This window comes from Nyctibius grandis, chromosome 17, assembly GCF_013368605.1.
Source record: "Nyctibius grandis isolate bNycGra1 chromosome 17, bNycGra1.pri, whole genome shotgun sequence".
NCBI classification, from domain to species: Eukaryota; Metazoa; Chordata; class Aves; order Nyctibiiformes; family Nyctibiidae; genus Nyctibius; species Nyctibius grandis.
In genome coordinates, this window is record NC_090674.1 from 10,907,333 (window position 1) to 10,923,247 (window position 15,915).

At 64.2% G+C, this 15,915-nt stretch overlaps 2 protein-coding genes across 3 annotated transcripts in view; both read left to right on the forward strand.

Moving 5' to 3' along the window:
* Window positions 1-10,573, forward strand: part of INTS3 (integrator complex subunit 3) — a 38,045-nt gene extending 27,472 nt beyond the window's left edge. Inside the window, exons 17-30 of one of the 2 annotated variants that reach the window (XM_068414408.1) lie at window positions 777-831; window positions 1,676-1,779; window positions 2,322-2,366; window positions 2,824-2,943; window positions 3,098-3,251; window positions 4,648-4,716; window positions 6,587-6,662; window positions 7,040-7,153; window positions 7,226-7,274; window positions 7,640-7,807; window positions 9,267-9,367; window positions 9,517-9,589; window positions 9,693-9,849; window positions 9,962-10,573. In XM_068414408.1, coding sequence (XP_068270509.1) covers window positions 777-831; window positions 1,676-1,779; window positions 2,322-2,366; window positions 2,824-2,943; window positions 3,098-3,251; window positions 4,648-4,716; window positions 6,587-6,662; window positions 7,040-7,153; window positions 7,226-7,274; window positions 7,640-7,807; window positions 9,267-9,367; window positions 9,517-9,589; window positions 9,693-9,849; window positions 9,962-10,039 — 1,363 coding nt within the window. In that variant the 3' untranslated portion in view covers window positions 10,040-10,573. Of the gene's footprint in view, window positions 1-776; window positions 832-1,675; window positions 1,780-2,321; window positions 2,367-2,823; window positions 2,944-3,097; window positions 3,252-4,647; window positions 4,717-6,586; window positions 6,663-7,039; window positions 7,275-7,639; window positions 7,808-9,266; window positions 9,368-9,516; window positions 9,590-9,692; window positions 9,850-9,961 lie in introns of both variants that reach the window. The other variant, XM_068414407.1, reaches the window with a different exon arrangement.
* A 662-nt stretch (window positions 10,574-11,235) lies between these two features.
* SLC27A3 (solute carrier family 27 member 3) lies at window positions 11,236-15,344 on the forward strand. Its single transcript, XM_068415150.1, has 10 exons — window positions 11,236-11,764; window positions 12,665-12,874; window positions 12,949-13,107; window positions 13,196-13,320; window positions 13,407-13,601; window positions 13,705-13,795; window positions 13,864-14,062; window positions 14,215-14,312; window positions 14,396-14,526; window positions 14,607-15,344. The coding sequence occupies exons 1-10, from the start codon at window positions 11,236-11,238 to the stop codon at window positions 14,781-14,783; spliced, it is 1,914 nt and encodes a 637-aa protein (XP_068271251.1). The 3' UTR covers window positions 14,784-15,344.
* Window positions 15,345-15,915: the final 571 nt, after the last annotated feature.

Consider the following 15,915-nt stretch of genomic DNA (forward strand, 5'->3'; position numbering starts at 1 on the left):
TAATGCAACCTTGTGGCTTGTCTCCTTTTAACACGGAGACGTCCTCCTGCACGGTGTCTGCAGGAGATGTCCAGGTGGTTTTGAAAGGTGCTGGGTTAAGAGCCTTGTAATTTGTCCTTGGAGCCAGCTCAGACCAGGACACAACAGCAGTTTGCTGGCACCTACAGCATGTCTCTGAATCAGTGACAGGAAGGCAAAAGGCTCCGAGTTTCCTCCTCCTCCGCTGTTGGGTTGACGAGAGGAGGCTGCGTAGGCCTTTGGGGCTGTTGCTGCCTGGGGGTGTCAGGACATCTCTGCATGGGACACATTCCCTGTGGACAGAGATGTACCTGTCTCTGCATGTTCTCTGGACTTCCCACCTCCACTCTTGATTTTCACTGGCCTTGAGATTAACTCTATCTAAAGAAGGTTAAAAAAAAGCTATTGCTTTGCAGACCTTGGCATAGGAGACTGATTTAACGTAATTTATGTCTTTAAGTGCATTTAATCTTCTGCTTTTAGTCGTTTAATTTATTTGTCTTGCTGCAGGCAACCTCGGGCACTTTTGTAAGTGGGTGCTGCAGCAGTGCAGCGTGTTCTTATGGGGCTGGGTCTGTGCAGCGTGGGCTTCTGAGCCGTGCCCTCCTCTAAGCCTGGCACCAGTGCAAAGCAGAGCCTCCCCCCCTCTGGGATCCTGGGGGGCTCCCGAGCAGAGCCAGCTCAGCACAAAGCCCCCTTGTCCCTGCTCTCGGTATCTTCCCATGTAACTTGGATTTCCTCTTGTTTTTGTGCTCCAGCGATACGGAAGCTCAGTGTGAGGTCATGCAGGAAATCGTGGATCAAGTCCTGGAGGTAACTGGACAGACTGGGAGCAGCGCTGCTGCCTGACTGTAAAACCAGAGCAGCTCGGGTGGCGTGGGCTGGGCTCTGCCCCGAGAGCTGAGGGACACAGAAGCCTGAGGACACTCGAATCCTAAATGAATTCAAAGTGTCACTCTGCAGCCGTAGCCGTGGCTGTTGAACACGACCCCAAGCTGCTGCTGGCTGGAAGGGTCTGGCAGGGGGAGATTGCTCCATCCATGCTCTGTTTCCTTACACCCCATGCCTAAATGTCCCCAGGAGTTGCTGTCTGGGGGCTTCTGCGTGTGCTGTGCATCTGGGATGCTCGCTTGCTTTTGGCCCTGGGCTCTGTGCTCAGGAGAGGCCCCAGCAAGCCCTGCCCAGCCGAGGAGCTGCAGATGTTTTCCAGGAGCTGAGGGTTCAAGGGAGGTTGCATCCCCTGCCTCTAATTAGCTCCCTTTGGAGTCAGGTGGCCTTTTAGCACATGAGAGCTGCTTCCCCCTCTGTGGGAGCACGGGGAAAGGGCTTGTCAGGGTGAAATCCTTGTTGCCAAGTGCCTTCTGGCCCTGTTAGTCCTTTGCAGAGGGAGAGCTGAGCTCAGTGAATTACTGTCCATTAGAGGCTAAGAGGACCACAGTGATTGTCAAGTGCTTCAGAGCTGGACATCAATTAGGGGCTTGTCTTGCTGATGACCAGCTCCTGGTGCTGCAATGCAGCAGCAAAACGGCTCCTGAGCAGCCTGGGGTCCGTTCCCCGCAGCGGTGACTCTGCTGCCTCCTTCCAGCCCTACCTGTGCTGGGCAGGCAGGGTCTGACCTTGGGCTTTCTCCTCTCATTCCTTCCTTTCTCTCCACCAGGAGGACTTCGACTCGGAGCAGTTATCAGTGCTCGCATCCTGCCTCCAGGAGCTATTTAAGGCTCACTTCCGTGGTGAGGTTTTGCCAGAAGAAATCACAGAGGAGTAAGGATCTATTTTTTTTTGTGTCTCATCCTTTCTCACTGGGACTTTTCCCAGTAAGACAGTCACCGTTTTCCAAAGGCTGTGCTGAAGCCAGCAGCTTCCCCTAGGAAACAATTCAGGGTTCACAAGCGGTCAGCGTGGAGCTGGTCAACACTTGTCATATCCAGGGCTCGAAAGAGACCGTCTTCCTCCTCCCCACAAGTGCAGGGAGAACCTCCTGCAGCAGGTCCTTGTGTCAGAGCTCAGTTTGGGTGATGCTCTGGTAGCTTCTGACTGACCAGAGCACACAGGGTCCTAAATACTCCATCTGTCCCTGTGGTGCTCACACAAACCAGCACCGTACGCTCTTCCTCTGGGATTTTGTTGGACTCAGAGCTGGTGGGTTCTGTTAGCAGGAACATTCCTGTCTCCTCATGAGCCAGGGCTAACCCTTGATGGCCGAGGACCGCAGCGAGCAAGGTCCAGGCTTTTTCCCTGCCATCGCTGGGAAAACACAGAAGCTCAGTGCACGTAGAGCTCTGACTTGTGTTTCTGTCCCGCAGGTCTCTGGAGGAGTCGGTGGGGAAGCCTCTCTACCTAATATTTAGGTATGTCTGCTCTGAAATTTTTGAATAACCAAGTTAGGGCTTTCTTGTTTGCTTCCTGACCACCACCATGGGTGAACCCTAGGGCTAATTCTGCCACCCCCCTGCTCGCCCCAGGGCTGATCCCAGAATCATAAGTTTATTGCTTCGTTCTATGTTGTGTTTTGTTTGGTAGAAAGACTTAAAATATAAGAAAATCACAGCTCATTTGGTGTTTGTGGAAGCCTGGGATCCCTGGGTGACTGAAGTTTGCTGGGTCCTGACCCCTTTGTTGCTGCAGGTCCCGCTGTCCTCTGTGGCAGGGGTGGGAGAGGTGGCCCCTGTGTCCAGCGGGTGGCCAGGACCTCCTGGTACTGGGAGCTGGGTTTCCCTGCAAGCTGCTGGTCCTCGTCGTTAGCAGAGAAGCTCACGCGTGATATACCGTGTAACACAGCTGTCTCCCTGTCCTGTGCTCCCCAAGGAACCTCTGCCAGATGCAGGAGGACAATAGCGGTTTCTCACTGCTGCTGGATCTCCTCTCGGAGCTCTATCAGAAGCAACCCAAGATCGGCTACCACCTCCTGTACTATTTAAAAGCCAGGTAGGCCAGCGGGGATTGTGGGGAAGCATCCAGGCTTTGACTTGGCTCACGCTGCCTCCAGGAGACAGCTCGGTGTCAGGCCACCACCCCCCCGGCCCTGGCTGCGGCGCGGGGCTGGCAGGCTCCTCGCTCACCCGGGCATGTCTCCTTCTAGCAAAGCTGCGGCGGGGAAGATGAACCTGTACGAGTCCTTCGCCCAGGCCACGCAGCTGGGGGACCTGCACACGTGTCTGATGATGGACATGAAGGCCTGCCAGGAAGACGATGTCCGGCTGCTCTGCTACCTCACCCCCTCCATTTACACAGAGGTACGGCCCCCGCCAGGCACCAGGAACCCCAGTTCGGGCGCACAGAGCATCTCCTCACCTTCCTGCCTGGGCTGGTTTGCTTTTGAGCTTCAGACACCGCAGCAGAGAAGCCATAAAGCCTAGAAAAAGTTAAGCCAGGCTGAGCACAACACAGTCTCCATCCACCCCCCAGCCCAGCTCAGTGTGCTGCCGTCGAGGGGGATGTTCAGCTGGTAACAGCCCCGTTAAAGCCTGATGTGCTCTGTGGATGGCGAGGTACTAACCTTGCTGTCCCGGGTTCATCTCGTGCACGTGCTTGGCTCCCAGCACAGCATTGTCTATGCTCTCTGGTTAAAGAGGTTTTTGCTCTCTGCTGCTTTTCTTCTGGAGAGCAGCAGGTGAAGGCTTCGAGTCTGGGGGAAGCAGCGCTCAGAACGAGTTCTGCCTGCCCTGAACCCTTGGGTTTGATGAAAGGTTTTATTGCTTTCAGCACTCGGTGCTGGGGTGGAGCCAGCTGGACTGAGCAGAGAGCACGTTTGGAACGGGGGAGCCAGGCAGCTGCACCAGACAGGTCACAGCTCGGTCCCGTTCACGTCGCCTGCCTGGGTCTTGGGCAGAGCTGCTGTTACCTTCCTGCTGCCGGGATGCTGTCGAGCTCTCCTGCAGCCCTGTGCAGGCTGCAGCTTTTTATTTGAAAGGGTTGCAGGGTGGAGGCTGCTTCCAACAAGCATCCAGCGCTCGCCCCGCTTCAGGGAGCGGGGCTGGGGGTTGGAGAGAGGGAGGGTAACATCGTGCGCTCCGAGTAGACGGAGGGGTCACGGTTCTGCGTGTACTTTCTCATTCCCTGGGAGGAATGAGCTGGCCCCGCTCCTCCCTCCTTTCTGGCTGGTTCAGCAGGAACATCTGCTGGGCCTTGAGGCTGTCCAGCCCCACAAGTGCTTCCCGGGGGCTTCTGTGGGGAAAGGGGCACAGCAACAGCCCGGGGAGGGGAGAAAAACCTGCCACGCAGCAGCACGGTGCGTGCTCCGGGGGGGATCCTGGTGCAGAGCAGCATCTGGATCCTCTCTCTGGCCCTTTGGGTTTAACAGCCTCCCCCACAAAAGGGGGGTCAGAGTGTTGCTGCCCTCGTAGGCGTAGTGACCAGCTCAAGTCAGGCAGAATGTCCCGAGAGCAGCCTGTCTGGACAGCCAGATCCAAACGGTGCAGCCAGAGCTTGCTGCTGCCAATTTTCCTGGCCTTTTGCCCTGTGTGTTGGTGGTTTTTTTTATTTCCTCGCAGCGCTACGTAACGCACGAGGCCCTGGAATGGCCAGCAGAGCTAGCAAGGATAGGGGAAAAATGGGGAAGTTTAACCCCTCTGTTCTGGCCTCTCCCTCCTGTCCTTTCCTGAGCCCTGCCTTGCTTTTGTGCTCTTCCAGTTCCCAGACGAGACCCTCCGAAGCGGCGAGCTGCTGAACATGATTGTAGCTGTCATAGACTCATTCCAGGTAAGGAGGGGGACCGGCGGCTGGGGGGGAGGCAGCACATCCCTGACGTGGCAGCACTCGTCTCCTCCGCTCCCAGGAGGTTTAAACCTGAAGCAGCCCCATCCGTGGGGGATACTCTGCCTGTTCAGTCCTCCTTGCCCCCATTCTTGAGTGAGGCATCAAGAGGAGCGCCGAAACCTCCGAGTATCTCTTTCCTCCGAGGAGCTGCGGTGTGCAGTGGCAGAAAGCTGTATCCAAACTGCTCCTTTCAAGGGATCTCCCTGGCGTGCTGAGAGCTTTGCCTGACTTTGCTCTGATCCCCCTTGAGTTGCAGCCGTTGGCAAAAAGCACCGCCGTGGCCAGTCAATCGATAATAATAATAGTTATTAATAACAAGCCCCTTGGCAGGGAGGTGCTTAGTGCTGCTGGGGAGATGCAAAGCTATGGGCAGCATCGAGGGCGCAGGAAAGGCGCAGGCAGCACGTCTGAGATCGCGCCCAGCAATTCCCATCCTGGTGGGAGATCGCCAGGCTAACGAGCGGAAGGCCAAGCCCTCTTTAGACCCTCCTGGAAGGAACCTTTCCCCGTGGTCACGCTTAGTTGCCATGAGCAACCCCAAAATAGTCACGGCGACAGCGGAGGGCGGGGAGGTGGGCACGGGCAAGAATGCTGTGCTGCGTATTTCTGCTGTCTGGGCTCGTCTGGAGCGTGATCTGCTGATAACCCTTTAACTCGCCCTATTTATACCCCGTTCCTGGCCAGCCGTGCTTTTCCCAGCTGCGCGGGGGCCAGAACGCCTCGCCAGCAAGTTTTGCTTGGCAGGCTGGAGCCGAAGCTGGGTACAGGAAAGGTTTGAGTCATGATGCCCTGACCCCCCCCCCGGCTCAGCCCCGCTCTCACTCCTCTGCTCCGGGGCTCTGCCCCGCGCTGAAATGCGAAGGGTTTGTTTTTCCCAGCAGAGGCCCGTGGTGTTTCCTCTCCCCTCCCTCCTCCAATTCCTCCGTTCCTTCCTGTTATTCTTCAGCTGTTTCCCCGCGATGCTCTGGCTGCCTGGCCCCCTCGCCCAGCCCACGCGGGGTCTGCGAGCAGGGCTGGGGGGCAGAGCCCGGGCAGCTCAGCCAGCCCTCGGGCTCCGTGTGCCTCCGACACCCCGCGCCCGGGCAGGCTGCAGCGGCTCGGACCCGGAGGCTGAGGAGGAGGGAGGAAGGCAGACGAGAGCCAAGGCATGCTGCGGTGCTCCCCAGCTCCGGTGCAGCCCGGGCAGGCTCCCCGTGCGCCCCGTCCCCCTGCCTCCGCTTCCACCTCTCCCAGGGATGACGGGGGCGAGTCAGTGGAGGCAGCACCGCGTGTCTGGGTGCTGTCAGCTCCCGTCGTGCAGAGCAGGGATGGTCGGGGGCCGCAAGCAGAGAGGTGTGGGGTTGTCGGAGCTTTCCCCTCTGCCAGCCCCCAGCTGGGCTTTGTGCATCTTGGCAAAAGCCGGGGTCTGAGAGCGCCCGGGGCACGAGGAGCAGGTCCCCGCGCTCGCGCGGCAGCCGAACAGGGCGACGCCATCCCACCCGCCCTGGCCCAGCCCGCGGGGATCTGCTGTCTGTCCTGCGTGACACTCGCTCCCAGGCCTGGGTGTTGATGTGTGAAACCATTAACCTCTCGTTACATCTTTGCCTCTGCTGGTCCCTGGAGCTGCTGAACCCAGCGCTGATTTATGAGCCACCTGCAGCCCGCGGGGTGCCAGGGACTCCCCGCTGCATCCCTGCTCTCGCAGAGGTGGCTCATGTTGGCAGAGCAACAGCTTCCCTGCTTGCCCTCCGGACCTGCCCGCTGGTCCCCCTGGCGTAAGAGGGCTGCTGCAGAGCCCCAGTGTCCTGCTGACCCCCTTTTCTCTGCCTCCCAGTTGCAGGAGCTGGTGTGCCACGTGATGATGGGCAACCTCGTCATGTTTCGGAAGGACTCGGTGCTGAACATCCTGAGTGAGTAGCCCATTAATTAGCGAGCCTCGTTAATTCTCTTCCTCTGAGCCCCAAGCAGCTGCTTTAGCGACTTTGCAGCCCTGCCACCCGTGTGTCAGCTGGCAGAGCCCACCCCGGTGCCACCTGCCAGGGCCTGGGCTTTGGCATGTGTGGGACCACCCGTGCTGCTCACCAGCTGCCCTGACACAGTGCGAACCCCAACACACGGGTTTTGGGCATGGTGCCCTTCTCCAGTGCCCTGCTCTGGGCTGGAGCAGTGGGTGTCATGCTGGGCAGGAGCAGCGCTGTCCCTGGGTGCAGCCAGACCTGGCAGAGGGGCTGTGGCAGGTCCCTGCCATTCCTCTGGGCTCCCCTCACCATCCTGTGCTTGCCCCTAGTTCAAAGCCTGGACTGGGAGACCTTTGAGCAGTACTGCACGTGGCAGCTCTTCCTGGCACACAGCATCCCCCTGGAGACCATCATCCCCATCCTGCAGCACCTCAAATACAAAGGTGAGCTGTCCCCTGCGCGGGAGGGGCACGGCGCTGGGGGCTCCTGTGCTGAGGATGTGCTTCCCTTTGCAGAGCACCCCGAGGCGTTGTCCTGCCTGCTGCTGCAGCTGAGGCGAGAGAAGTAAGTGCCACCGTGGGCTTGGTGGCTTTCTTGAGCACCGTCAGTGTGGTGGGGACACGGGGATGCCACCCACTCCGGCTTGGCAAGCGAGGCGTGGGGAGAGCCCCTCGTGCTGGCACTGCCCAGCTCGCTCTGGTGTCCTGGAGCCCCTGGGGACAGAGTAGGGTGGACACATGTGACGAGAGCCCAGTGGTGGCACCTTTCAGCCCATCACTTACTGGAAAGCAGGCTGTGAGTGCTGGGGCTCCTGTGCCAGGTCCCTCACACACGGCAGCTCCCATCAGGCTCCTGTGGGTGGCAGTGGGTGCAGGGGGGAGCCCAGCTGACCCGGGTACAAACCGCTCGTCCTTCCCCGTTTGCTGCAGGCCCAGCGAGGAGATGGTGAAGATGGTGCTGAGCCGGCCCTGCCACCCCGACGACCAGTTCACCACCAGCATCCTGCGGCACTGGTGCATCAAACACGACGACCTCCTGGCCGAGCACATCAAGTCGTTGCTCATCAAGAATAACAGCCTGCCCCGAAAACGCCAAAGGTGAGGGGCCGGGGCGGGCGCAGCGTCTCCCATGGCTTCCCCTGGTGCCACCCTGGGTCGGACTCTGCCTCGTGCCCCACTCCCTGCGCTGGCCAGGCAGCCGAGGTGCCTCTGTTCGGCCCCGCTGTGCCCACCTGGATGTTTCCAGAGCATCTTTTGGTGCAAACAGCCTTCCAGATGTGCTCCTGAGGTGGATGGGGTCGGGGTCCGTCAGTGCGGTGGGAATAAAGGACGCAGCTGGGCCAAGCTGCAGCCTGCGGCGGCGAAATCCCAGCTCCCCAGGGCAAGGTTCCTGCTCTCCTGCCTCGGGAGGGAAGGGGCCGAGGGCTTGTGCCCGGCCATCCTGCGTGGGCAGAGCTCTGGGTGCCCGAGGAGGCAGCTGGACCTCACCCCCGCGGGCTGTGGGAGAGGAAAGGAGAGCGGCACGGGTTGCCAGGGCTGGTCCTGCCCCGCTGTGCCAGCTCCTGGCCGGGGTGGCACGTGGGGCACCTCACCCCAACCCCAGGATGTCCCTGCGCAGGGAGGCCGGAGCTCTGGGCTGATTTCCCAGCCTTTTACCCAGCAAGAGACCCTCGGTTCCAGGGTCTGGGTGAGGGGGAGAGGAGGTGGGTCAGCTCTGGCGGCCCCCAGCCCGCTGCACCAGGCCCCTTCCCGGCTGGGCGCCCGCAGCCCTTGGCTGGGCTGGGGAGGACACCTAGTGTCGTGGGGAAGCAGAGCAGCACCGCTGCCACCGCAGCCAGGGCCGCGGGTCCCCAGGGACCCCCACCCCGCACCCAGGGAGCTGGCACCGAGCTGGGTCCCGGCTCAGACGGGGCGTTCGCCAGCGCTGGGGTCTCGCTGGTGCTCCCAGCACTGGGAGAGCGGCTGGGCCCGTCGGTGTCGCAGCCACCTCTGGGTTCCCCCTGCTCTGCGCCTTCATCTCTTCCTCTGTGTTAATTAACGGCCTTTCAGAGCTGGCCAGCGCGGTGCTTTGTGCTGTGTCTGTTCCGGGCCCCGAGCCCTGCCCAGCTCTAATTCCCGCTAATTAACGAGTGGCCAGATGAGGCCCCGGCTGCCAGCACCGCGCTGTCCTGCGCCAGGGCTCAGCACGGGGCACCCCCAGAGCTGCTGGGTTGAAGGCAGCCAGCACCCTGAGCAGGATTTATCCCCTTTAATCCCTGGGCTGGAACAGCGCGTGCAGCCCAGCCCCTGGGGATCCTGCACGTGCCAGAGCCCAAAATTGATCCCACGCTGCTCCCCAGCCCCCCCCTGCTCCAGCCTCGGGGAGCTGGGGCAGGGTTATGGGTGCCCCACGTCTTCTTGGGGGTCTTGGGGTGCTGCTGCAGGGCCGTGGCACTCTGTCCCCCCCACAAGCGGCGGCTCCTGCAGCCTGTCCTTAGGGGGAGACAAGCGAGGGGCGGCTGGGGGTGGGCAGGAGGAGCGGGGTGCGCGCTGACGGGTGCCACCCCTCCGCCCGCAGCCTGCGCAGCTCCAGCAGCAAACTGGCCCAGCTCACCCTGGAGCAGATCCTGGAGCACCTGGACAGCCTCCGCCTCAACCTCACCAACACCAAGCAGAACTGTACGTACCATCGCCGCGGGGTGCCCCGGGGCGCACACAGGGACTGGGATGCTCGGGGATGCTGCCTGCACCCAAAACCCCAATGGCTGCGGGGGGGGGTTCCCCTGCCTGGGGGTCTCTGACCCCTATTTCTGGTGCTTTCTCGACAGTTTTCAGCCAAACCCCGATCCTGCAGGCGCTGCAGCACGTCCAGGCCAGCTGCGACGAAGCCCACAAGATGAAGTGAGTCGGTCCTTCCCCACCGGGTGCCCTCGGGACCGCGGGGTGGGTGCCCCGACAGCGCCTAACCCCCCCCTCCACCCACCCACCTCCTGCTTCCTTCCAGGTTCAGCGACCTCTTCTCCCTGGCAGAGGAGTATGAAGACTCCTCCACCAAACCCCCCAAGAGCCGCCGAAAAGCCACCCTGTCCAGCCCCCGCAGCCGCAAGAACGCCGCCCAGCCGGCCAACAACGAGGAGGAGTCGGCTTCCAGCAGCGCCTCGGTAAGCGTCCCCGCGTCCCCCCGTCCCCCCCAGCGCCCCACAGCCGCAGGCAGCAGCGGGGTCCCCCCCCCCATGGCAGTGACCCCCCCACGTTCCCCCTCTCCCACCACAGGAGGAAGAAGACACCAAGCCCAAACCCACCAAACGGAAAAGAAAAGGCTCCTCCGCCGTGGGCTCGGACAGTGACTGAGGCCTCTGCCCTCTCCCCCGGCCACCCCGTGGTGCCCGGTGGCCCTGCCACCCTCCCACGACAGCCGCTGCCAGGCGGGGAAGGGGAGCACGGGTCCCCTCCGGGAGCCACATGGGACTTTTTTAGCTCCTTTTTACCAAGGAGGGTGTGGAGCGTGCCCCCCCCCAGGCCGTGGCTCCGGGGGCAGCAAGGACAGGGGTCCCCGAGAGAGGGGACACGCACCACAGGGAGGGGAAGGGGGACCGCGGGGAGGGGGTGAGGTGATATCCCACGTCCCCTATTTTCGTATAAGAAATGTAAATAAACAGTGCGAACTGGCTTGTCGCTCCGGGCTGCTTTGGGGAGGGGGGAGCTTGTGTCCCTGCCCGCAGGGGCGAGGGGACACTGACCCCCTCCCAGGGCCGCGTCTCCCCGGGGAGCTGCCGCGGGGAGGGGGGGATGCACCAGGTTCGGTTCGGTGGCCCCTGCCCGTGTGAGAAGGGGACAGTGCTCTCCTGTGTCACCCCCCAGAACCGGGCGCGTTTTTAAGTGTTTTTAAAAAAAAAAAAAACAACAACAATAAAAAAAACTCTCAAATGTTTTGTACAAAACCGCCACCTCTTTGTGCCACCTCTCCGGGACGTCCCTGAGGCCATTGTCCCCCCCCTTGCCCTGGCATGTGGCTCCCAGGGGACTGCGGCACTGCCACCACCCCTGAGCTGCAGTGGGAATGTGGGAGCAGAACGGGGAGGGTGCAGGGAGGGGGGGGGACAGGGACAGGGTGGGGTGACCAAGGTGCGGGGGATGGAGCTGGGGATGGGAGAGGGGTCGGGGGTGAGTGGGCTGGGGACAGAGTGAACTGGGGGGGGGGGGGCCATGATGTGGGGCCAGGGGTGACATGGGGGGGATTTCACCTGGCGAGGGGGGGGACAGGGCTGGGGACGTGATGGGGGGGGGGTGGAGAGGGGGACAGGGCTGGGGCTGGGGGGGACGGGAAGGGGCTGGGGGGGGTCCCCGGAGCCGCCTCTTCTCTAGGGCTGGGGGGTGTGTGGCACGGAGGGGCGTGGCCTCCCCGTGGGCGTGGCACCAAGGGGGCGTGGCCTCTGGTGGGCGTGGCCTGTCCCGCCCGCGATCGTGTCACGTGGGGGCGTGGCCCCGGTGGGCGTGGCCCCGAGGGGGCGTGGCCGGCCCCGCCCCGCCCGGCCCCGCGCGCGGCGATGGCGGTGGCGGTGGCGGCGCTGGTGGCGCTGGCGCTGCTCGCGCTGCTGCAGCGGCTGCTCCGGCCGCACCTTTGGGCCGACGTGGCGTTCGCGGCGCGCGCGGCGCGGTGCCGGCGGCGCGCGGGGGCGCGGGGCGGGGGGCGCGGGGGCAGCCTGGCCGCGCGGTTCCTGCGCGTGGCGCGGGAGGCGCCGGCGCGGCCGTTCCTGCGCGCGGCGGCGGCGGCGGGGGCGGGGGCGGGGGCGGGGGCGGGGGGGAGCCGCGCGGAGCCGTACGCGGGGGCGGCGCGGCGCGTGGCGCGCGTGGCCAACGCGCTGCGGGGGCGGGCGCTGGGCGGCGGGCGGGGGGCGCTGGGGCCCGGCGTGACCGTGGGGCTGCTGGTGGGCAACGAGCCGCGGTTCGTGTGGGGCTGGTTGGGGCTGGCGGCGCTCGGGGCCCGACCCGCCTTCCTGGGCACGGCGCTGCGGCCCGCGGCGCTGCGGCACTGCCTGCGCGGGTGCGGGGCGCGGGGGCTGCTGGTGGCGGACGGTGAGCACCGGGGGGGGCCGGGACCGCGGGGAGGGGGGGCAAAGGATGCGGGAGATGGTGGGGGGGGGGGTACCGGGGGATGCAGGGGGCAGCAGGCCCGTGGGTACCGGGGATGGGGAAGGGTCAAGGGATGGGCTGGTACCGGGGATACCGGGTACGTGGGTACCGGGGACGGGGCAGGACCCGGGACACCGGGAGGGGCAAAGGCTGCCGGAGGTGGGGGTACCAGAGGTTGGGGGTTACCGGGGGATGGGGTAGTAACGGGGGCACCAGGCTGGTGGGTACCAGGGATGGTGAAGGGTCAAGGGATGGGCTGGTACCGGGGATACCGGGTACGTGGGTACCGGGGACAGGGCGGGATCCGGGGCACTGGGGCGGATAAAGGCTCCGGGGAAGGGGACGGCACCGGCCGAGGGGTTGGTCAGGCCCGGGGGCAGGAGGGTGGTCCCCAGCCCTGGGTACCGGGGATGGGGTGGGACCGGGGCCACCGCGGGCAACGGGCTCTGGGGCACAGGGGTGCGGGGGGTCCCCAGCCAGGCTCAGCTCCAGGACCGGGGGATCCGGACAGCTCGGGGGTCTGGGGCGGCTGGGGGGGAACGTGGGTGCCCCCCGCGGGTCCCTCCACTTGCACCATGTTTTGGTCCCCCCCAAAGTGCCCCTGTCCAAGTGTCCCGCACGGATCCTGCAGGGTCACCCAGGGCTTGGGGTGGAAATGGGGCAGCCCTGGCTGGGGGTGTCCCCGAGGGCTGGGGGTGTCCCCAAGGGCTGGGGACGTCCCTGAAGGTGGAAGCTACCCACAGGATATGGGTCCCCATCCTCTCCCCACCCTGGGCTGAGCTGAGGGGGGACCACGGGCCGTGCCCAGGACCTGCCCCCACACCAGCCTGTCCCCTCTCCCAGACCTGTTTGGGTCCGTGGAGCCCATCCTGCCCAGCCTGCAGGAGGACGGCATCGCGGTGTGGGTGCTGGGCTCGGGGCCGTACCCCGCCGGCGTCTTGGCCCTGCAGGAGCTGCTGGATGCGGCCTCTGAGGAGCTGGAGCCCGAGGACGTCTGGCAGCCCGAGGACATGAACGACACCTGCCTCTACATCTTCACCTCCGGCACCACCGGTGGGTGCCGGGGCGGCGGGATGGGGTGTCTGGCGCAAGTGGGGAGGGGGCTCGACACCACGTTCCCCTTCCAGGTCTCCCCAAAGCCGCCCGCGTCTCCCACCTCAAGTCCATCATGTGCCTGAGCTTCTACGAGCTGGTGGGAGCGTCCAGCCAGGACGTCGTGTACCTGGCGCTGCCCCTCTACCACATGGCCGGCTCCCTCCTGGGCATCGTCGGCTGCATCGGCATCGGTGAGCGGGGCCGGGGACCCCGTGGGGATCCCAGGGACGTTTTGGGGGGGGCTGATCCAACCCACCCCCCCATCCTGGCTTTCCGCAGGGGCCACTTGTGTGCTGAAGGAGAAGTTCTCAGCCAGCCAGTTCTGGGATGACTGTCGCGCCGAGGGGGTCACCGTCTTCCAGTACATCGGGGAGCTCTGCCGCTACCTGGTCAACCAGCCCCAGGTCAGGGCAGGGGGTGGTGCAGGTTGAGGTGGGGGGGGACACACACCAGGAGCACCCCCCCCAACCCTGCCGCCGCGGCCCCGCAGCGCCCCGGGGAGCGGGACCACGGGCTGCGGCTGGCGGTGGGCAGCGGGCTGCGCCCCGACGTCTGGCGGAGCTTCCTGCAGCGCTTCGGGGCCATCCGCATCGTGGAGACCTACGGCATGACCGAGGGCAACGTCACCCTCTTCAACTACACGGGGGAGCCGGGGGCCGTGGGGCGCAGCAGCTTCATCTACAAGGTGAGGGGGAGCGGGGAGGGGGGGTTGTGGTGCCCTCACCCACCCAGCCACCCTGACCCCGTCCCCGCCGGGACACTGACGCCCACCCGGCCCCTCTCCCCAGCTCATCTCGCCCTTCGAGATCGTGCGGTACGACGTGGCGGAGGGAGCCCCAGTGCGGGACGCGGCCGGGCGCTGCATCCGCGTGGGGACGGGTGAGTGGCAGGGATGGGTGGGGGGCCGCCATGGGTGCCCCCCCCATCATGCACCCCCATCCCCACAGGCGAGACGGGGCTGCTGATCGCGCCGGTGACCCCCCGGACCCCCTTCCTGGGCTACGCCGGCAGCCGGGAGCTGTCGGAGCAGAAGCTGCTGCGGGGGGTCTTCGCCGAGGGGGACACGTACTTCAGCACCGGCGACCTGATGGAGCAGGATGCGGCCCAGTTCGTCCGCTTCCGCGACCGCACCGGGGACACTTATAGGTGCCAAAGGCCCCCCCCACCCGTGGGGGACACCCCCCGCCACGGGGACACTGCAGCAGCCCCATTGCACGGCCGAGGGGATGCTCAGGCCCATCAGATGTTATGGGGGGGGCTCAGCCCCATCCTGCTCACCCCTGATGTCCCCTTCCCAGATGGAAAGGCGAGAACGTGGCCACCACGGAGGTGGCCGAAGCCTTGGTGGCCCACGACTCCCTGCAAGATGCCACTGTATACGGCGTCACCGTGCCAGGTACTGATGCCCCCAGTCCTGCCACGGTGTCATTGTCCCCCCCAAGCCCGGAGGTGCCCCCCCAGCTCTGCCCTTGCCCACAGGCCACGAGGGTCGTGCCGGGATGGCGGCGCTGGTGCTGCGCCCCGGCTGCCGCCTGGACGGCCCCGCGCTCTACCAGCACGTGGAGCAGCTCCTGCCGCCCTACGCCTGGCCACGCTTCCTCCGCCTGCAGGTAACGGGACGGGCTGGGGGGCACACGGGTGATGGGGGGTGACCGGGGGGGGTCCCCAACACGCCCCGCCGCCCGCCCAGGAGCGCCTGGCCATGACGGAGACCTTCAAGCAGCAGAAGGTGCGGCTGGCGCAGGAGGGCTGCGACCCGGCTCGCGTCCCCGACCCCCTCTTCCTGCTGGACGAGGCCACCAAAGCCTACGTGCCCCTCGGCCCCGCGCTCTGGGAGGGGGTCCTGGACGGGCGCCTCCGCATTTAGACCTCGCGCGGGCGCCCTGAGCCCACAGGTGTCCCGGCACTGGGTGCCCCAAAGCGCCCCGTGTCCATCCCACCAGCACTGGGTGCCCCACATCCATCCTGCCATCCCCATGTACCCCCACGTCCATCCTGTGGGTCCCCACATCCATCCTGCAGTCCCCAGGTACCCCACGTCCGTCCTGTGGGACCCCCATGTTCATCCTGCCATCTCTGGGTACCCCATGTCCGTCCTGCCGTCCCCAGGTCCCCACATCCGTCCTGTGGGACCTCCCCGCCATGTCCATCCCACTGTCCCTGGGTACCCCGTGTCCGTCCTGCGGGTCCCTGTGTCCATCCCACTGTCCCCGAGTGCCTCCTGGTCCCCCATGGCCATCTGCCTCCTCTGCCCACACCAGGGGGGTTGTGCCACTGTCCCTGTCCCCACCCATGGGGCACCTGCCCCAGCCATCAGTGCCTCCCCCCATCCCGGGGTCCTGCTCTTTACACATACAAACAATTTTTTTGTGGGTTTTTTGGGGTTTTTTTGGGGTTTTTTTTGGCAAATAAACTCTTTTGTAGCAAATCTCGTTGCTATCAATCACCTCCATCCCAGGGCAAGAATGGGGAGAGGGGGGGAGGTTCAGGGAGGCTCAGGGAGGGGGACACCAGTGCCACCGTCCCCACGTCCCCTGGGGCTCTGCAGGGATGGGGGGGACTCGGGAGGTCCTGCTTTGGCGGGGGGGGTGCCCTACCTTAATTTAGGGCCTCCCCCAAACCATCCCCACCCGGGACCCCCCTGGCACAGCCCCAACGCACCACAGCAGCTGCATGGAAAGTTAGAAACCGGTCCTGGCTTTATTAAACAGAGCGCGCACCGGAGGACTCGTACAAAGGGTTATTTTATTGTATGTTATTTTATTTTACTCCTCTCCCCACATCAGCCCACGACGTGTCCCCCAGTGCTGCAGCCCCAGCGGCCGCAGGGACCCAGTTCGGTGTGAAACTGGAGCTCAAACCCAACACAAAACAGGGAGGGGAAAGAAAAACAAAAAAAACACATAAAACCACCCTTAAATTTGTGCAAAAGGCCAAAAATTTGTGCCAAACACCCCCCCATACCCTGCCTTGCACCCCACCAAGGCTCAAGTCTGGGG